The sequence below is a fragment of the Homarus americanus genome, unplaced genomic scaffold (assembly GCF_018991925.1).
Source record: "Homarus americanus isolate GMGI-L3 unplaced genomic scaffold, GMGI_Hamer_2.0 scaffold25220, whole genome shotgun sequence".
NCBI classification, from domain to species: Eukaryota; Metazoa; Arthropoda; class Malacostraca; order Decapoda; family Nephropidae; genus Homarus; species Homarus americanus.
The window spans coordinates 26877-49749 of NW_024720600.1; the positions used below are offsets into that span (position 1 = coordinate 26877).

Below are 22873 nucleotides of genomic sequence, written 5' to 3' on the forward strand. Positions count from 1 at the left end.
CTCTCTCTCTCTCTCTACATTCCAGCTAGCTTGTGTTCGTTCCGGCATATGCGTGATCAAGTGGAGGAGTACAGCAACTCATTTTGGTATTTTGCTGTAATGATGGAGAATTTTTCACAATACTGATGTGTCATAACAAAGAGACGGTCCGGGCGAGTGTTGTTCATTATTCCTTTACTCTCACAACACAACAGTCAACATCAACCTTTACTCTCACAACACAACAGTCAACATTTACCTTTACTCTCACAACACAACAGTCAACATTAACCTTTACTCTCACAACACAACAGTCAACATTAACCTTTACTCTCACAACACAACACAACAGTCAAACATCAACCTTTACTCTCACAACACAACAGTCAACATTAACCTTTACTCTCACAACATAACAGTCAACATTAACCTTTACTCTCACAACACAACACAACAGTCAAACATCAACCTTTACTCTCACCAACACAACAGTCAAACATTAACCTTTACTCTCACAACACAACACAACACAACAGTCAAACATTAATCTTTACTTTCACAAGACACAACACAACAGTCAAACATTAACCTTTACTTTCACAACACAACACAACACAACAGTCAAACATTAACCTTTACTTTCACAACACAACACAACACAACACAACACAACAGTCAAACATTAACCTCTCACAACACAACACAACACAACAGTCAAACATTAACCTTTACTTTCACAACACAACACAACACAACAGTCAAACATTAATCTTTACTTTCACAACAAACACAACAGTCAAACATTAATCTTTACTTTCACAACACAACAGTCAACATTAACCTTTACTCTCACAACACAACACAACACAACAGTCAAACATTAACCTTTACTCTCACAACACAACACAACAGTCAAACATTAACCTTTACTTTCACAACACAACACAACACAACAGTCAACATTAATCTTTACTTTCACAACAAACACAACAGTCAAACATTAATCTTTACTTTCACAACATTCAAACATTAACCTTTACTCTCACAACACAGCCAACACAACACAACTTAACACAACAGTCAAACATCAACCTTTACTCTCACAACACAACACAACAGTCAAACATTAACCTTTACTCTCACAACACAACACAACACAACAGTCAAACATTAATCTTTACTTTCAACAGACACAACACAACAGTCAAACATTAACCTTTACTTTCACAACACAACACAACAGTCAAAGCATTAACCTTTACTTTCACAACACAACACAACACAACAGTCAAACATTAATCTTTACTTTCACAACACAACACAACACAACAGTCAAACATTAATCTTTACTTTCACAACAGACACAACACAACAGTCAAACATTAACCTTTACTTTCACAACACAACACAACAGTCAAACATTAACCTTTACTCTCACAACACAACACAACAGTCAAATGGTTTACGTGTCCAGAAAAATATATCACAGAAATAGATTATGTTCAAATGATCACAAATTTGTCTTACATAAAACAAAAGAACAAAATTATTCAGTGTAAAGATTATACTGTTTGAGTGAGAGAACCATCCTCAGTGTAGACAATAGGCTGGTCATCCCTTCCTCAGTGTAGACAATAGGCTGGTCATCCCTTACTCAGTGTAGACAATTAATAGGCTGGTCATCCCTTCCTCAGTGTAGACAATTAATAGGCTGGTCATCCCTTCCTCAGTGTAGACAATTAATAGGCTGGTCATCCCTTCCTCAGTGTAGACAATAGGCTGGTCATCCCTTACTCAGTGTTGCAACGGTATTGTTCATGCGTCCAGATGTTAGCCTGTTGTATTGTTCACTTTCACTACATATTTTAGGTGAATTTTATATCTTATTCTCGTGTCATTGTAACTTGTTAATACTTGTCTCCTGTTAATGTGTATTATTATAAATTTAGAACGCTCTGTCTCCTGTTGTATATTATTGTCAAACAGATAATTTTTCAATGTTGCTTTTTTTTTTTTATAATCGTATATTAAATTCTTTGGTGTTGAATATTAGTCGACTCGGGTCATTAGAATAAGTTTATAAAACGGAGTTGACCAAGAATTCTGGGCGTGTGTGAGTGTGTATGTGAGTATATGAGTGTGTGACTGAATGAGTGCATGAGTGCGTGAGTATATGTGTGTGTGTGTGTATGAGTGTGTGAGTATGTGAGTATATGAGTGTGTGTGCATGAGTGTGTGAGTGCATGAGTACGTGAGTGCATGAGTACGTGAGTGCATGAGTGTGTGAGTGTATGGAAACTCCGACCCACTGCCACTATGATAAAGTCTTATGACACTCTCCTCTCCTCTCCTCTCCTCTCTTCTTCCGTCCCTTCTCCTTCCTTTCCTTATTCTCTAATTTTGTCTCCTCTCCTTCCCTCTCCTCTTCTTTCTTTCTCTCCCCCATTCTCCTTTCCTCTCCTCCCTTTTCTCTCCTCTCATGTTCCCCTCCACTCTTCTCCCCTTCCTTTTCCATTCCTTCCCTCCCCTCTGCTACCTTCCCGTCTACACCCATATATATTTTTAAGAAATTAGACTGGACTCCTGTTGTCTGTACACAAACAGGGGGACTACCAAACAATGGCTTCTGATTGGTTGAGGTGCTATACAATGACAAACATTACCACAATAGTGAAGGTGGTCGAGGAATTCCAATTTGGGATGGAGGCAAGACGTGTTTTGGCCAATGTAAACAAGAGACAAAGAGATAACCTAACGTAACCTAACGTAACCTAACGTAACCTAACTTAAACAAACGTAACCTAACTTAACGTAAACTAACTTAAACTACTCTAATCTACATCAAGTCTAACGTAACCTAACTTAACCAAACCTAACCTCACTTAACATAACATAAACTAACTTAAACTAACCTAACCTACATCAAACATAACCAAACTAAACCTAAAATAACCTCACCTAACCTGTGTGTGTGAGACATGGGTCACATACAGGAGGCACCTCAAGGTATTTGAAAACTTTCACCAAATTAGTCTACGTTACATCCTCCGAGTTCGCTGGGAAGACAAGAGAACAAATGCCAGTATTCTCGCTGATACCAACTGTAGGAGCATCGAGGCTACCATAATCCATGAACAACTACATTGGACTAGCGATTACTCCACACCATAACACTTGGAGGATCACCACACAAGAAGGTGTCAATACTTTCCAGTTAGCCAGATTGCATAACAAGGCCGACAAGCGCCAACGCCGGAAACACGCTGCCGCCGCCCCCCCTGCACTAGATGTAGCCTGTGCAACATGTGTGATTGACCCTGCAGGTCCCGTATCGGCCTCTTTAGTCACCTCAGAACTCACCAACCTAGGTGACATCCTTAATAACTCATATCATTGTATCATAGCTGGCTGATCGTCATATTCGATTCCGAGTGTTATGAGTTGGGGATTTTGAATATAGTTAAAAGTCTACCCAGATCCCAACAGGCAACAACAACAAAAAACAAAGACAATCGGACTATAAAAGGGTAGACAAAGGATGCGAGTTTTCGTTGTGTATAATAAAGTACCATAAATTCCTGAACAAAATATTCAGCTTCCTATAAATTACCCTTAACCATACTTAACCTAAACATTAACAGTATATACATATTAATACAACATAAACAATCGTGAAGCAAGGTGGAGGTGGGGGAGGCAATACAAGATTACAAATACTTAAGTGAGGAGCTGAGATGGCTGACGAGTAAGGCTGAGTACTGTAGAAGACGGTAGGTAGTCACCATGCCGTAGGTTTCCAGGATAGGTGATCCTTTGGTCACTTCCCAGAGTGTACTGAACTCTCCTCGAACTCGAGCTGACAAAGAAGACTTTGAGGAAGTGACGCAACAACCAGGATATAGAGAAGGGAAACCTGGGAGTGGTAACTAAGACGAGTCATACTCGTGTCTCGTCCCTAGATGGCGTTGCTCGTGGTGCTGGGTAGGTAGATCAGGACAATAGATGGCGTGGTTCGTAGTGCTGGGTAGGTAGATCATGACAATTGGTGGAGGGGTTCGTAACACGAGTGACAGCAAAGTAGTAGTAGTAGTGTGTGTGTGGTCAAGGCGTGTGTGTTTTGTCAGCGCTGTTTGTATGAGTGTATGTAACACGTGTAGGCCTATGCGGGCAGGTTTTATTAAACTGAGTTAGGTTAAGTCAAGGTAGGTTAGGTTAGGTTATTCTGTGTTGTTAGGTTAGTCTGGGTTAGGTTAATCTAGGTTAGGTTAGGTCAAGTCAGGTTTGGTTTACTTAGGTTAGGTTAGGTTGCTTCAGAAGAGAACAATACTGTTTACCACCACTACCACCATCCGGAAGTTGACCACAGATGAAACAATAGTCATAGCTACAGTCTCACTCCCCCGTCGACAACGCCCTCACAACCTTTCACATTCTGCACAAGTGATGATGTATCTTTGATGAGGGGCAGCGAATAGAGTTACGTGTGTGTGTGTGTGTGTGTGTGTGTGTGTGTGTGTGTGTGTGTGTGTGAGAAAATCAACGTCCTGTCAGCTCTCAACTCCTGATGTGACAACTTTACGCTGCATAAACTTCTTAATGACTAGTTTGTTCGACAGTCACAATACGTGTAATATGACCATTAATGACGAGAGAAAGTAATTGTTCAATACAAAAAAAATATTGATCAACTGAAGATTAGACACCCCAGTTTATTTCACCTAAAAGATAAACCATTGTAAGGCCAATCTAACCTTCCCTAACCTGCCTTATCCTACCCTACCCTAACCTAACCTAATCTAACTTCCCAGGTAGCTTTACTGTGGTTAACCTTCAGGTGAAATAAACTCGAGTGACTAATCTGTAAGAGATACGTTTTAAACATTTCACTACTCGACATCTAAAACTCCCTTGTCTGTTGAAGGTATTATATCCATCAATCACTGTTTTGGAAACTGTATCATCCTGCTGGTGCTCACAACATAGTTTCTCGTGCTCAGTCACCCAGGAAACACGTTGGTGAAGTTACAGCTAAAACTCTCAATGAATACTGGTAATTTACAGAACTTTTTTGATTGTGTTAAATTTCCAAGTCTCTTTAATTCATATTTGATGCATTGTTATATATGAATTATTAAATGTATTCGTTAAGACCGTGTTTCCGAGTGACATATTCATTTCAGCAATGATAAATAATTATTAATATTGCCAACAGGGAACATACGGTATATAACAGGATGTTGGCGCTACTGTAGAATATCTTCAGTGATGACATTTATGGACAGACCAAGACAGTGGTTGAGTATCTCGAATTAATTATTTATGAATATCTCCTTACTTTGGCCAGACGGGCTCTGTTCACTGCTGAATGTACATGTACTGTACTACATTATAATGAACTGTATATGTACTGTACTACACTTTACTGTACATGTACTACACTGCACTATACTGTACATGTACTGTACTGTTCACGTACTTCAAATGTACTGCACTAACCTGTTAGCTAAATAAAACAGTGAAGGGTTATTATATTTATATACTAGATTTTATAAATTATTTTTTTTTTAATATTTTTTATTCTTTGTTTTTACTGGGATTAGCCCACCCGGGCACAGGTCACTGACCCACATCGGGGCCTGGGGGGCGAAAATGTAATAATAATAATAATAATAATAATAATAATAATAATAATAATAATAATATAAAGAACCATAAAGATACAAAAATGAAAAAAAAAGATCAAGAGTGAGAAACAATATATGTATGTTGTGTTGTCAATGGTGAGAGAAACAATTGAGACCCTGCAATTGTGTGTAAATGAGGCAGAAAGTCAGATCAGCAACCTGGGACTTGGTCACAATTTTCGTGATGCCATATGGCAGCAGGGTCTACCATTAGACAACACATTATGCTTCCAATATCTTCCCAGGCGGTTGTACCTCCCTGTTTGGTAGCTGCCTACTACCTACTAAATTAGAACAAGTTGGGCCTTTCACCATTACAGTACACTCAGCTGAGAGGCTACACCGCACACAAGGGGCTAAAATTGTTAATTGTTACGGAGGGTCAGAAACCTGCCAGTGTTGTGCACCTGTGTAGTGTTTTAAGTGAGACCTGCCAATGTTGTACACCTGTGTAGTGTTTTAACTAAATATTCAGTATGAATTTATCGTGATCACTTTATGGAGTGATATGAACCACTAGTTAATAATATAAAACTACAGTATAAAGTGTAATTAATCTTAACTTACAGTTAAGTTACTGTTATAATTAGAGAGTTTAGCCGTGAGAGACTTTCTTGAGAACCTTCCTCTTCCTCACCAGCACCTGCTGTACGGTCATGAGTTGCTGCCGGATATCACAGCAAAAATCATTGTGATCGATAACGGTAGCGCTGGACCACACACACACACACACACACACACACATGAGATGCTTCAAGTAGTGTTTGTGTTTATATTTGTTATCTCGGCTAGAAAGTCTGGTTGTGTACACGTCCATGGTAAATGTTGACTGGCTTCGTGTCAGTCTGTCTATGGCAGGGGTGCTCAACCCATGGTCCGAGGGAGGTTTAGTGCGGCTCTCGAAACTATTAAAAATTACATAAAAAAACCTAAATAAATGCTTTGTTTTATTTCTTAGGAATTAATTTGAAGTTTTCTACTTAATAATAAAACCTTTGTGTAATTATTCACAATTTGACTTGGTTAACGCCCAATGATCGCTTTTATTTGTGTGGATTACTTATTAAGTTCTTCTACACCTATTTACATAAAGGTCAATGTGAGGCACTCATCACATATTTACCTGTCTTATGTTATGGTAGCATCTATGATGTTATGGTAACATCTATGATGTTATGGTAACATCTATGATGTTATGGTAACATCTATGATGTTATGGTAGCATCTATGATGTTATGGTAACATCTATGATGTTATGGTAGCATCTATGATGTTATGGTAACATCTATGATGTTATGGTAACATCTATGATGTTATGGTAACATCTATGATGTTATGGTAACATCTATGATGTTATGGTAACATCTATGATGTTATGGTAGCATCTATGATGTTTTAGTAGCATCTATGATGTTATGGTAACATCTATATGATGTTATGGTAGCATCTACGATGTTATGGTAGTATGTATATGATGTTGTGGTAGCATCTGTAAGTGTTATGAGTAGCATCTACGATGTTTAGTAGACATCTGCTATGATGTTGTAGGTAACATCTATGATGTTATGGTAGCACATCTACGATGTTATGGTAGTATGTATGATGTTATGGTAGCATCTGCGATGTTATGGTAACATCTATGATGATATTATGGTAGCATCTCTACGATGTTTGGTATATATGATGTTATGGTAACATCTATGATGTTATGGTAACATCTATGATGTTATGGTAGCATCTACGATGTTATGGTAACATCTATGATGTTATGGTAGCATCTATGATGTTATGGTAGTATGTATGATGTTATGGTAGCATCTACGATGTTTTGGTAACATCTATGATGTTATGGTAGCATCTATGATGTTATGGTAGCATCTATGATGTTATGGTAGCATCTATGATGTTATGGTAACATCTATGATGTTATGATAACATCTATGATGTTATGGTAGCATCTACGATGTTATGGTAACATCTATGATGTTATGGTAGCATCTATGATGTTATGGTAACATCTATGATGTTATGGTAGCATCTATGATGCTATGGTAACATCTATGATGTTATGGTAACATCTATGATGTTATGGTAACATCTATGATGTTATGGTAGCATCTATGATGCTATGGTAACATCTATGATGTTATGGTAGCATCTGCGATGTTATGGTAGTATGCGATGTTATGGTAGCATCTGCGATGTTATGGTAACATCTATATGATGTTATAGTAGCATCTACGATGTTTGGTAACATATGTGATGTTATGGTAGAATCTATGATGTTATGGTAGCATCTACGATGTTGTAGTAACATCTATAGATATTATGGTAGCATCTACGATGTTATGGTAACATCTACGATGTTATGGTAGCATCTACGATGTTATGGTAGCATCTACGATGTTTGGTAGCATCCTGTGATGTTATGGTAGCATCTATGATGTTATGGTAGCATCTACGATGTTGTGGTATATCTACGATGTTATGGTACGCATCTACGATGTTTTGGTAGCATCTATGATGATGATGATGTTATGGTAGCATCTATATGATGTTATGGTAACCTTCACGATGTTATGGTAGCATCTACGATGTTATGGTAGCATCTACGATGTTGTGATAGCATCTACGATGTTATGGTAGCATCTATGATGTTATGGTAACATCTATGATGTTATGGTAGCATCTATGATGTTATGGTAACATCTATGATGTTATGGTAGCATCTATGATGTTATGGTAACATCTATGATGTTATGGTAGCATCTATGATGTTATGGTAACATCTATGATGTTATGGTAGCATCTATAATGTTATGGTAACATCTATGATGTTATGGTAGCATCTATGATGTTATGGTAACATCTATGATGTTATGGTAGCATCTATGATGCTATAGTGTTTTGTATGGTATAATGGTAGCACATATGGTATTATGATGCCACCTATGGTATTAATTATGGTACCACCTATGATATTGATTATGGTACCACGTATGGTATTATGATAGCATCTAGTAAAGTAATTCCTCCTCTCCCTCTCTTAGTTGCCTCAAATAACGTTAAGTTAGCGGGAATACGAGGCTACGGACGAGTGAATCACCTTGCATAATCGGACGAAATAATAGTATTAAAACAATTCCCTTAAACGGAGATTTACATCACCAAACAAAAGCAACCTATAAGAGATAATGACTAACATAAAAGGTGTGGCTACATCAGTGAGGTAATCTTTCCTCACCAAGAACCAGTTTTTACCTCACTAACTTTCCCTCACGTAGACACTGCTAGGCTGGTGCTGTAAACTTTACTAGCGTAGCGTCGTCAGTCGGTTAGAGACAAAGAGAATTTAACAAGTTTTTTATCGTGTTTTATTCCGGGTGATTACAAGTGATCTTCCCTATTTTAAATATTTATTACGAAAAACTAATAGAGCTAGTTAATAATATTGCTCCATCGCTGTCAACAACTTAGGGGAAATTTGAAGGAAAGAATGCGTGAGGCCGTTACAAAAGTTCAGTATGGAGGGAAAGAAAACGATGTCTACAGAGCCACGAATAGAACGCGCATAACTTTTAAGCATTTTGTTTAATTCTCTATTATTTATCTTGCTTTTTTCGCTATAGCTATTGTTAATTTAGTCCGAATAAATGTAAAAAATATGGAAGATCATTGTAGTCAACCGGTATATAGAACTGGTTGGGTTATAATACTGTGGTAGAGGGGGAGGAGTATTATATATCCTAATCATGTAATACTATCTTGTTAGGTGGTAGGCAGCTACCAAACAGGGAGGTACTACTGCCTGGGAAGATATTAGAAGCATAGTGTGTTGTCTGGTGGTAGACCCTGTTGCCATATGGCATCACGAAAATTGTGACCAAGTCCTTGGTTGCTGATTTGATTTTCTGTCTCATTTACACACAATTGCAGGGTCTCAATTGTTTCTCTTACTTTGACAACACAATATACATATATTGTTTCTCACTATTGATCTATTTTATTTGTTTTATTTTTTATGGTTCTTTATTATTATTATTATTATTATTATTATTATTATTATTATTATTATTATTATTATTATTACATTTTCGCCCCCCAGGCCCCGGTGTGGGTCATTGACCTGTGCCCGGGTGGGCTAATCCCAGTATAAGAAAAAAAAAAAAAACTACCATTTCTAAATTCCTTCACACCAAAGATTATCAATCACAGGCCAGTTTACGCCAGCAGTTTATGAAGTAAATGTCGTGGCTGAGGGACGGTGTGTGTGTGTGTGTGAGTGTGTGTGTGTGTGTGTGTGTGTGTATGTCCTTCACTGTATGTATGTGAATATTAGTAGAACAAGGGAACAAAACACATGCCTACCCTGGGTCCCCCTGTCCCCAACACCGTACTTCACCACACGGAAATAATAAATAGATCACCAGAGGATTTATAACCCTTATGCTAACCTAACCTAACTTAGTCACCAAGGATCCGAATCTTCTTGTTACACGTTAAGAAAGGGCGGAAAGAAGCCCCTGGGCGACAGGAACCAGCGCCTTGTATAACGCATTAATTGGTATTCCGGGGCGGTGGGGGGGGGGGGGGCGTGGGAGGGGGGGATTCTTTCACACTCTGGTTCTGCTACAAGTTCTACTAGTTCCCAGAGAGACGTGGCTTCCTGGTGTTGGTTTAGATACAGGTTCTACAGGAGGGAGGAAGAAGGTTCGACCGAGCAAATGTTGTTGTCAGGACCACAGTTTCCCGCCGCAGTGACTAGTATGTAATTATCTCTATCTCTTTCTCATGTTGTCAAGACTATAGTTTCTTTTTTCCCGTGGGAGTGACTTTATAACTTTCTATATATAGCACTCTACCCTACCACCAACACACCTCTTCCCTCCACCATGATTCCCGCACCATTTCACCGCTATTGTCTACTTGCCGTACATTGTAGCAGCATCCTGTACAGGGAGTTCCGGTGTTAGTGGTGCTTAATTTGTTTTATTGTAGCCCCGGCGGTGATCTATTACTTAAATACGAGATAATAGTCCTTTGCTATTGCTGATAACAAGGTTGTTTAGGCTGTAGTCTGAGTCCGGATGTCTGGTGCGAATGAACCGGACACATCTATCACTTATAACAGATGCTATGAGAAATATTAACACACACACACACACATTATACCTAACTCCAATCCACATTAAATAAAACCAAACGAATCTTAATCTGACCTAACAAAACCAAACCAAACTCTATCTAACCTAACCCAACCCACCCTAATCTAACCCAACCCACCCTAACCTAACCCAACCCACCCTAACCTAACCCAACCCACCCTAACCTAACCTATCTCGGATTCACTAGTCATGTTAATATTTTGTATCTTTATAAATATATCTCAATGTCTTATTGCTATTTTTCTTACACTTATTTGAGCTTTTTGTTACGTTTTAAGCTCTAATGAGACGACTCACTAGGAAACATTGGACTCATATTTACATTGTGACTTTATCTGTACTTGTTTACATACCGTACTGTACATTATACTACACTAGCAGAATCGCCGTCCTCCGGCGGCTCATCCGCTAGGCCACGGTAGGACGCCACCCTCCGGGAGGCTCCACATTGTCTCACTGTTCAGTCCCCAAAACTTCTTCTTCCATCAATAGTTCATTAACGGTGTATGTAAGTTCCACCATGTTTTTCACTACAACGGTACAACAAAGTATATTTTTAGCATTAAACTGTTATTATTTTATTATCTAATCATCACTACATACAGCACCATCATCACTACATATAACACCATCCATCATCACTACATATAACACCATCCATCATCACTACACCACCCATCATCACTACATATAACACCATCCATCATCACTACATATAACACCATCCATCATCACTACATATAACACCACCCATCATCACAACATATAACACCACCCATCATCACTACATATAACACCATCCATCATCACTACATATAACACCACCCATCATCACTACATACAACATCCATCATCACTACATATAACACCACCCATCATCACTACATATAACACCATCCATCATCACTACATATAACACCATCCATCATCACTACATATAACACCATCCATCATCACTACATATAACACCATCCATCATCACTACATATAACACCATCCATCATCACTACATATAACACCACCCATCATCACTACATATAACACCATCCATCATCACTACATATAACACCATCCATCATCACTACAGATCGGTAAAGTAGTTTCCGAGATTCTCATACGGACACACACACAAATGAACACACAGACAAACAGACTTCTTTGTTTTATATATATAGATATTGTGTTTGTATACTGTATGTATGTATATATAAACCGTACACTATATAATGTTTCTTTCTCAAAACACTAGTAATCGTTTGGTTTTGGTTGTATTTATTGTAGTATATTGTATTAAATCTTGACTTTTTCTTTTTACAGGACTTTAATTAGCAGCAAAATATAAACAAGACAAGCAGTAACTATTATGCTATAAGGATGAGAGCAACACAGATGGTGAGGTGGTAATATTACACAACACCTCTCAACAACTTATAAAATAACCATATAAAACAAAATCATGAATTACAAAGACAGAAAGTCGCTTCTCACGCTGGTGTTGGTGGCGGGTTGTGTTCACCAGATCAGCTCACAAGGTGATGACACATTCACTCATCATCCAGTGGTAAACGGTCACACCCGTGGACCAGTGGAACGCCTGTACAACAGCAGCCTGACTATTCAAGCCAAGAGCCGAGAAGACCAAACAGTCGACGAGTGTTTCTCAAACCTCAAGGATGACCACACCGAGGACCAGGTAAGTCATCCTCAACATTTAGACAACAAGGTGAGTTAGTTTACACCTATACAAACGTGACTAATTTTAAGCTTAATTCACCTGAAGATTAACCCCCTAGCTTTTTCCCCTTGAAGATTAACAACCCTAACGTTGCTTGGGGGCGGGTGTTAGGTTAGGTTAGGTTAGATTACAATAAATTAGGTTATTTTTAATTAGGTTAGGTTATATTAGCTTTAGGTTAAGTTAGATTGCAATAGATGAGGTTAAGTTAGATAAGGTTAATTAAATTAGATTGGGTTATATTAAGTTAGGTTAGATTAAGTGGGTTATCTTTAAGTTAGGTTAAATTAGATTAGGATTTCGTTAGATTAGGTAAGCTCTAGGTTAGGTTAGGGGTGGGTTAGGGTTAGGTAATCTTTAGGGTAGTTAAGCTTAAGGTGAAACAAGCTGAGGGGGTTAATTTTCAGGTGATCTAGACGACATACAGTATTACAGATATACAACATATGTTAAAAGTCCTGGATTATGTGAGGGTTAGAACTACACACACACACACACACACACACACAGAGTACAGATGTTTCCAGACACATTACGTAAATCTGCCTAAGTTGCCAATCGCTATGTAAAATTGTATTACGTTTCTGATCATCATGACCTAATCAACCACCTTCACATGTTAGGTTGTGTCGAATAACTGTCCGTAGTATCATCATCATGTACTTCCAGGCGTCGCCACCAGGTTTACACATCCACACGGCTGATTGGTCGAGGAATCAAGCGTATTGGAACTTCAAGAATTGGTGATTGGTCGATGGTAGACATTTCCCAGCTTTGACCACCCAACCATCCAGCCACCGATATTGCCTGGACAAGCTCTGGTGGTGGTGACGTATGACTATCTCAAGAAGGTAGGAGATAGAGAATAATGGAGTAAATATGATGAGTACGAAGGAGGGGAGGAAGAAGGGATTAGGGTAATGAAGTCAGGAAGAGGGAAGAACAATACAAGAGATATAGGGAATAATGACGAAATAGAGGAAAAAGATGGGAGAAATTGAGATGATTCTAGTATGGATATGATAACGAAGGATGAAAGAGGAAAATAAGTACAAAAATAAAGAGATAGGAAAGGGAACAGAAAGGGAGAAGAGGATAGTAGATGCAAAATACAAGGTGAGATAAATAGAGGGAGAAAAGAATAACACAAGAGAAGAAAGACAGAACAGGAAAAGATGAAAATGAGTAGATATAAAAATAAGAAAATAAGAAAAATCGAGGAAAAAATAAACAATAGAATAAGAACTAGCGGAAGACGATTTAACTGTGCTGATAAATGTGGAGTAACAACGGGTAGTAACTGGAGTGTAACAACTTAGTATACTCCACAGGTGTATGTACAGAGGCATGTGGCTGAGGTGGACAATATAACACTCCACTACAGTTTCTATCTGAGTGAGGGTCATCCACCAGACGCCGTGCCTGAACTGAAGGTATGTTCTCTCTCTCACTCCTCTCTCGGGTGGTCTCTCTTTTTCCTTGCTTTTTTGTAATCTCCTCTTTGTCTGTTTCTCTATTTGTGTGTCTTTCTTGTTTTCACTTCCTTTTGTAAAATTTGCCTTATCCCATTGGTGTCAAACTCAAAACCTTTCGAGGGCCAATTTCTTATTTTTAGTTTCTCTCTTCAGGGCTAACACAAGAGCTGTATCACATATTTGTAGGATTGAAGTTTACAGGTTCACATTGCCTTACCTGGCTTACCAGGATTCCTCATTTGGGTTTGTCTGATCTTAAGTGTAAAATTTGTTTTACTGATAAACATGATTATATCTATTTTTCTTACATTTCAGGATGATAAATTTTACTGTCATCCCGCTGGCCACACCCGTGACCATCTCAAGGGCCACATATTGGCCCACGGGCCATGAGTTTGACACCCTGCCTTATCCCTACACCCCATGTCCCTCCACCCCACACACCCTCAGCGCTTTTCATCGCCCCAGTCGCACACCGTACACTTGACACTACTTTGCGTCCACAATAGCCATTATGATGGGGTTGGGTGATTGATATTCGACGTTGTGTTTCGAGGCCACCCAGGCTCCCTCCCCTACTCCTCGTTTCAGTTAGTAACAACAATCGATAAGTAACGATGGGAAGCAGAGTGAGACCGACAAATGTAATAACCAGATAACGAAGAAGGGCAAGACCAAATGAAGTTTCGAGATACGGGTGAGGTTTGTTCATTTCAAAGTCAAACCACAGAAGGGTTCTCTCTCTCTCTCTCTCTCCTCTCCCTCTCCTCCTTTCCAATGATAAATTCTTGCTTTCAGGATCGTGCGGTTTTGCAAGTCGTTGGCTCCATAATGTCGACGATATCGCCAAGCTTCGCTGTTACGGGTATGAACGCACTTTGGCATTTTACTGGTCTTCCTTGCCGTGTATGTACGCTCCTTGAGAAACTGCAGAACACGAACCAGGTGCGTAGAATAGGTGAACTGGACTTTTCATCTCAGAATGTTTTTCGAGATTTTCCTTCATTTTTAAGATTGTATGGTGCGTTTCAGAAGTTTTGGTGAGGTGGACAAAGTATGGTATACCACAGGGCCTGAGATAGACCTTTATATTGTGTAACTATTTGCAGGTGTACTAAGTTTGACGGGCACGACACACAACTGCTGGCATCAGGGAATACCGGGCTCGTGGTCATTCAGAACCACTTATACTTCAGCAACCTGGGCCCACCACTGTAGGTCACATAGATAGATAGATACTTTTCCAGTAAAATCGCCTTACAAGTTTACGGTGGTTCAGCGTACATAATAGACAAGGCAGGTATAAAGTGTACATAGACAGTGTAGGTATATTGCTAAACTTTAAGGCAATTCGACATGAAGATAACCAACAAACTCATCAAAATCACTTTCACATTTACACGAGGTGACAGTCAAGTATCATTTTGGTTGGTTTGAGACAAGAACCATATAAGTTATTTGTGTGGTAACGGAATGCTTAATTTTACCGATTTTTATATCAGGGTAGTAGTTTCTTAAGTTTGATTAATAAGCAAAAGGATCATACTGGAAATAATAGCATTTGGTCGTTTTTTTTGAATATGTGGTCGGGTGATTTTGTTTATTAAACCCCTGAGGTACAGTTCACGCCCATTATAAGCCACACAGGCCCGGCAGCATCGTGTTCCTAACAAGGCGACTTTACTGGGGGTATCCCTCCACCACTTCCAGAAACACAAACCAGGCAATTAATCAGTGAGGTCAGTCAAAGTGTAAAGTCAATGTTGTGCGGGAGCAGGTTAGTATGAATAGTTTTTAGAGCAGAAGATTACATGCTATCAGGCTTGATATGAGAACTGATAGAAGCTTCATTCCCTGACCTTGCCATTTTCATAGCATGTGACTACGTGATAGCGGGATCATCACCGTGAATAATGCAATGGGGTTCTGTTGTGGAAGTTTTTTATCTTTAGGAAGCTGGGGTGACGTGCCTTGGGCAGGGTTAGCCCTGGTTAGTTGGTTGTTAGACAAATGAGACATTACTGTAGGATTAGAGGATGTAGGAGGGAAAGGAAACGCTCCTGACACACTGGGTTTTGGTGTTGAGGGAGAAGGAACAGACCCGTAATGAGGTGCGGTGTTGTATGTACGACCTGACCTAAGGTGAGTAAGGTGTAAATCACCAAATAGTGATCTATTAATTATTCACTATTACCAATGGAGGTTTTGCTGTAAATCAGTTGGTGTTCCATGCAACTCTCCTGTAATTCCTGTATGGTTGCCAGCTCGGGAGGCAATGTGTCGAATCGTGTGTGTGCATTTTGTAATGGTGATCAATAGTACTTAATGTTTGTGATCACTTGTAGGGGACTTCTTTTCACTTAGGTAAGAGCGAGGTATGTTATCAAAAGTTATAATGTAAAAAAGTACAAGGTTATACTAAGCAGTAACTTGCATCCATATGTTACAGTAAGTGAATGAAAGTATAAGTGATTCACTAATGAAAGAGTATATATTAAAATATTGCGTAAATAATCAACGGTAAGGCACTTGAAATAAAAACGTAGCCTATAATTTGTCTGTCGTTTTTGTGATGTTATGCTTTGTAGGAATATGTATAGTGTTATTGGAAAGCTGTGCTTGTTGGTGGAAGTACCTAACACGAAGACTTGATTGAAGTCTTGAAGTTCTGGTAGGTAGATCTGTAGAGTTCCGCGTGATACAGTCTGAGCTGGGGAAAAGAAGTCACTGTCACGTCTTGTTTATAGAAGTGAAAATCCAGGAAGGCGTCTTGCTTTGACTTTGGAGTGAACTTTCCAGCCGTCGATGACGTGTCCAAGATGGCGTTGGTGATGTACTAGTTGCCGGGGGTGGTTGAGTTACCCTTAACCAAACTCAAATCGGATGATCCAAGCGATGTCGAAAACAGCCGTCCGTTGTAACACTGGTGCACTGGGCCAGGTGGTGGGTTACACGGTGGGTCACGTGGTGGGTCACATTGGGTTCAGTCACTGTAATGGGTGTTGGGGGTCAAGTGAGTGCTGAGATAAGTGGTGACAATTCAAAACATGTGTGGTGCAGATGCCGGGGGGGGAGGTCTCTGGGATGGGGCTTCTTGTCGCTGGGATAAAAGGCAGTTGTTGATGTTATGTTTTGGTTGTAAACAGTCGCGATTAGCGTCTTGAAGACAGGGTTACTAAGACGTCCAGAGAATGTCAATGGTGCCTAGTACAGTGGTGCCACATATACCATAAGTTATGAAATGTATGAAATCACTTATAATGAAAAAGAAACCTTTGAACTTGAAGGTTGAACTGGAACACTGAACAGGCGGAAAAGATACGGAGTTAAAAAAGGGTAGATTTCGTATGTGCAAAATGGAGGACGTTGGAAAGTATTGACCAATAATTGTCAGTTTTTGTATAAAACACTGGTTTTTCAAAACTGTGAATTTGCTGCCACATATGTTAGCTTCCATTTACCTGTTGCAATCACTGATGAAGATCCTATTGAGTCAGTATTCAAGGTATCATGGAAGTAACTTAAATGTATATGGGTTAAGTTTTGAAACCCGAATAGTCTTTTCTCCATTTATTAAGAAAACAGTAGCGCACAAATAGTTAGGATATCACTGTAATTAACTCTGTGAGCGTTAATAAAGGATGGAGCTTATGTAGCGAGCTAGATGACTCACCTCACGAGACTTGGTGAGAGACTGGAGAGAACTGAGTGTAGGGGCACACTGCCAGTGGCAGTACTTACTGTTGACATAGCCAGGGTAGAAGGCTAGAGGTCATCTTATAGGCCAGAAGATTAATTACCATACATCACTTCACTTCGAGTATTAGAGGAATGGCAGGCACTGCTCATGAGTTTGTTAATTACCCTGGGTGTAGTAATTATAAAACATAATGTATGTTGTCCACAATTATATAAGTAAGTATTGAGTGTGTCTGTTAGAGGCTAATACAGCCTTATTTATACTTAGTTAAGAGTTGGGGTTCAAGTTTTTGAAATTTGGATAATTAGTGTTAATTGTGAGGCTTCAAATAAATAAGGTACATTTAAAAATATTAAACGTCAATTACTCTGTGCCTAATATGGAGAGAATGAATGTTGTCCATATAATACTGGATGCTAATGAGGACATATTGCTAAACATAACAACATGTTGATGCATCTCTTCCTATATAGTCTGCCAGTAGAACAGAACCCCCTCTCCCTCCTTTTTCCTTGCCACACCGCTACCGTCCAGCAGACAGCTGATAGGGGCCAATGACGTTATATTTTGTAATACCCGGTATATATTAATATTATAACTACCCAAGCAGTGCTTGTATCCACAGATAGAGGTGGAATGCTTATTTAGCATCCTTAGGCTGGTTACTATTGCAAAGTTCCAAAGGGTATTGTTACGAGTTGGGGATTTAGAATATAGTTAAAAGTCTACCCAGATCCCAACAGGCAACAAAAAAAAAACAAAGACAATCGGACTATAAAAGGGTAGACAAAGGATGCGAGTTTTTGTTGTGTATAATAAGTATATAAATTCCTTAACAAAATGTTCAGCTTTCTCTATAATTTACGCCTTAACCATACTTAACCTAAACATTAACAGTATATACATATTTATACACATACAATAATTTGAAGCAAGGGTGGAGGGGGCGAAATACAAGATTACAAATACTTAAGTGCGGGCTGAGATGGCTGACGAGTAAGGCTGAGTATTGTAGAAGACGGTAGGTAGTCTGTGCCGTAGGTTTCAGGATAGGTGATCCTGTGGTACTTCCCAATAGTGAACTGAACTCTCTCGAACTGGAGCTGACAAAGAAGACTTTGAGGAGGTGACGCAACAACCAGGATATGGAAGGGAAGCCGGGGTGGTAACTAAGACTAGTCATACTCGTGTTTCGTCCCTAGATGGCGTTGCTCGTGGTGCTGGGTAGGTAGATCGCAATAGATGGCGTGGTTCGTAGTGCTGGGTAGGTAGATCATGACAATTGGTGGCGGGGTTCGTAACAGTATTTTCAGGAGTTTTAATGCGATGTAAGCAAACACAGAGTTACCTTTTCTCATAAAATGCGTAAGCCACTGTACCATGTATAAGTGCAGGCGATTGTACATATATACCTTCATTGTCTATATACATGCTGAACTGATGACAAAAAACAGCAGATAGTTGTGCTTCATTTGCCATGTTCGTGACTTCAACTTTCAGCTCCTGTTGCTTTCACAAACTGATGAAGTACTTCCTTACAGATCGTGTTTGAAGGTCGCCTCAACAAGGAAGGGAATGAGATCGCTCTTGATGACTTAACTATTAGTTGGGTGAGTAAGAAGGAAGAGCACGAGGATGACACACTACTTCAAGTCTCCTCTGAGTCTGATATCTTAACATTTCTTGATATAAATGACACGAGCAAGACGATCAACGAAACAGTCGCTCCTGCCGCTGGTAAAGCAGGAGAGGCAGTACACAGTGACAACAGCACTTGGCAGGCTCCTGAAGGAACAGAAGAGGACACCTCGACTCCTACATTAGCAAATCCTGAAGCTGTGACGTTAACTCCTGAAGTGACAAGTGAAATATTAGACAGAGGCGATGAAGTAGAAAAAACAGATGAGGTATTAGAACCATTTGTAACTACAACAGCACCAGATAGTCATCCTTCAAATGTTACATCAGCTACCCCGGCAGGAGAGGAGGAAGGGGTCCAGGGTAATAACACAACAGCACACATCCTGTCAGAACACCAAGATGGCACCAGTGAAAACCCTGACCAGATTCAAACATCAGTTGATATTGTTACAGAAGTGAGGCGAGTTTGTGTCTGCAGAAAATGTCCTGAACACGACAGACAGTGACCTGAATAGTGAGAACAAGGCGACCAGTCCTACCTTAACGCACGGTGAAATAGACGTTGAGGGAAATGAAACTTACAGTGAACTAAACCCTGACGGAAATGAAACTCACAGTGAACTAAATGCTGAGGGAAATGAAACTCACAGTGAACTAAATATTGAAGGAAATAAAACAACAGATTATAACGATACAATGAGTAGCGAAATGTTTTCCGGAGTCAACAACACGGGAGAGTTACCAGAATCGACTTTAGCTTATAATGACACAAATGAACCTGAAAACATCACTGCACCAGTCCTCACCTACCCCTTCCCGGTAGTAACTTTGTCCACAAATGACACTACACCTGACCCCCTAAGCCTCACCGAGCCCTCCACGTACCCCCAAACATCTACTGAAGCCATCCAAAAAGCTTCAACAAAACCTGAAGGACATATTAATTTTGATGACGATGAGTCTGGACTCACTCCCAATATTACAAGTTATCCAGTAGTTTCTCAAACATCTCAGTCTACTACAATCTTGGGAGACGTCCTGCACACCCCAGTTCCTCCCTCCCTTACGTCCTTAATCTCTACTGCAGTAACGTCTAATTCTACAGCTACTGCAGGAGGCGTCAGTACCATAGCTCCTGCGGCCACAGGGGAAATGCCTATGTCAAGGACCTCATGGGAGATTTTCCAGATCTTCTTGGTACTGTGTCTCTTCGGCCTCGTTGTTCTGGGGTTCCTCTATTGGCGGAAAAGGCGAAGACAGGACGACGAGATCCCAATGTTCACCAGATCCTACGCCGACTATCAGAACCCAACCTTCACTCCAGAAGACGACTCCAGCTTTGCCTCTCACGGTGGACGACCCAAGTACAATTCTTTTGAGTAGTTTGAGCAAATTATATCCGGATGTGTTGGTTATACTGTATAGTTATTAAACATCTAGGTGGGAGGATAAAAATTACATTGAGTTTGGGTCTATGAAATTTATATAAAAAGCACAAGTGTCTTATATTAAACAGCAGAGACAATAAGATGATTTGTTTATAGAACTTTTCCCGATCAGTAAATTTTATTAAGTAGAGCAGATTTCTTGCCATTAAAGTTCTTGTATAAATGTAAATACAGTATAATTATATTCTTTATCTGGGAATTATTATGGCCAACAACAATATTCAGTTTCTAGAAAAATACGGAACTATTACTGTTGGAACGATCATAATATTAGGTACACCAAGTCACTCAGTGCCTCTTCTCCCATGATCGTGTTCACACATTTAACTGACAGACAGAATGATCTTCAATATTCTACACACATCTTTGAAATTTTGCTGATACTGAAATAAAGTTGTTGATTGGCAAGAATGAAAATGTTTTACCAAAATATATTTATATAATATATTTGATTGTTAAGTGGTTGTCATTATTTCAATAATAATTAATATTCAAATCAATACTATTAGAAGGAATAATTTATTGATAATACTGTATAAACAACTAATTGTACAAGTGAAATATATTTTTATTAACAAAAAGATTTCCAAAACAAACTACGAAGAAATGTAAATAACATGTATCAGTTTCCTCCCTTATTGTACTGTACATATGTAAATTACTGTGTACTTACTTTTTTTTATAGAAATATCGAAGCTTAAGTGTGTTATGTAGACACAAGTGAGAATATTGGGCCAAATAAATATAGTTTACTGTTTATGTGTTTAATGAATTACTAGTTGAACTAAAAATATCTCATTCAATACTCATTGATCTTATATTAGTGGAACATTTGAATACTTAGAGAGTTTATACACGACGACACACCACAATATTCTCGTCTTCTTCCATGAATGAAATCTCTTATATGGTTCAGTGATTATCCATCTAGCTATCTTTATTATTATCAGCGAGAACAACCCAGTAATTACCGCACTATTGTAATCGGAGGTAATTCATCTCTCTTTTTCAAGGTAAGGTTTTCTGAGCTAAACATTTTATTGATTTGAAAAGTATTCTAATTATTCTTAGATAGAAATAAATGCATTTTTGCTCAAGTTGAAGATTTTTTTATGATATATTTCAGTATATCAGAAATGTTGGCTGTTATGTTTGGTCACAGTTGGCACAGTGTTTTGACAGTGGCGGGAAGAGACGCTATATAATGAGGTTCTTGCCGAAGCCAAATTAGCCGAAAGGCAAGATGACCAGACTTCTCAAAAACAGACAGATAGACCGGAACTTCTCATTTAGACAGCAGAGAAAGGACGACTCTTCTTCATATTTTCGGTATGCTTTATTTCCAATTTATTCGTGGTTAAATTTATACTTAGGATTAAGTATTTATCTATGAAAAAAGTCATTGTAATTTACATGCTAAAGGCTGCATTAATAATATTTATTCAGGAAAGTTGTCATGCAGGTTTTCAATTGGATAAACATTAATATAAACAATTGGGGAGCTGGTGGTAGAGCGGTACCGTTCTTGCCTCGCAAGCAAGACGTCACGGGTTCGATTCCAGGCCAGCGGAAGTTGTTTGGACACTCTTCCTAGTACCCTTTGTCCCTGTTCACCTAGCAGCAAAGTAGGTACCTGCTGTAAGTCGAAAGTTGCGAATTCGTAGTCAGGGACAAGTTGTTGGAACTTCCAATAACTTGCTTAGACATAAGCTATTGACTCTTCAGGCTTCTACGGCATGCAAAGACCCAGTCGATAATTTAGGTGCCATAATAAAAACACAGTTCTGGTTCATCATAAATGAGTACTGTAATGGTGTGTTGCAGTTGTCTGTTGATATGTCAACATTTACCTGATCTATGTGGCTTCTTGGCGCTGTAAGAGTCACCTGTTACGGAAGTTATTGAACTGCTGACTGCTGACTTGCCACAGTTGTTACTTGATTGTTCATGTCATCTTGTGATGACAATCATGTAAAAGTGTACAGGTTATATACTCAGGGGGAGGGTAGTGGAAACAAGTGTGCCGACACAGGGCCAGGGGCAGCA

General features: G+C 39.1%; 1 protein-coding gene and 1 long non-coding RNA gene across 2 annotated transcripts in view; both read left to right on the plus strand.

The window, feature by feature from the left end:
• Positions 1-13998, plus strand: part of LOC121860672 — a 32569-nt gene extending 18571 nt beyond the window's left edge. Inside the window, exons 2-4 of the long non-coding RNA XR_006087905.1 lie at positions 12146-12521; positions 13233-13414; positions 13895-13998. This is a non-coding gene — a long non-coding RNA (uncharacterized LOC121860672). The remainder of the gene's footprint in view (positions 1-12145; positions 12522-13232; positions 13415-13894) is intronic.
• Positions 13999-14552: 554 nt separating this feature from the next.
• Positions 14553-21582, plus strand: LOC121860673. Its single transcript, XM_042357951.1, has 3 exons — positions 14553-14560; positions 15192-15252; positions 19280-21582. The coding sequence occupies exons 1-3, from the start codon at positions 14553-14555 to the stop codon at positions 19883-19885; spliced, it is 675 nt and encodes a 224-aa protein (XP_042213885.1). The 3' UTR covers positions 19886-21582.
• Positions 21583-22873: the final 1291 nt, after the last annotated feature.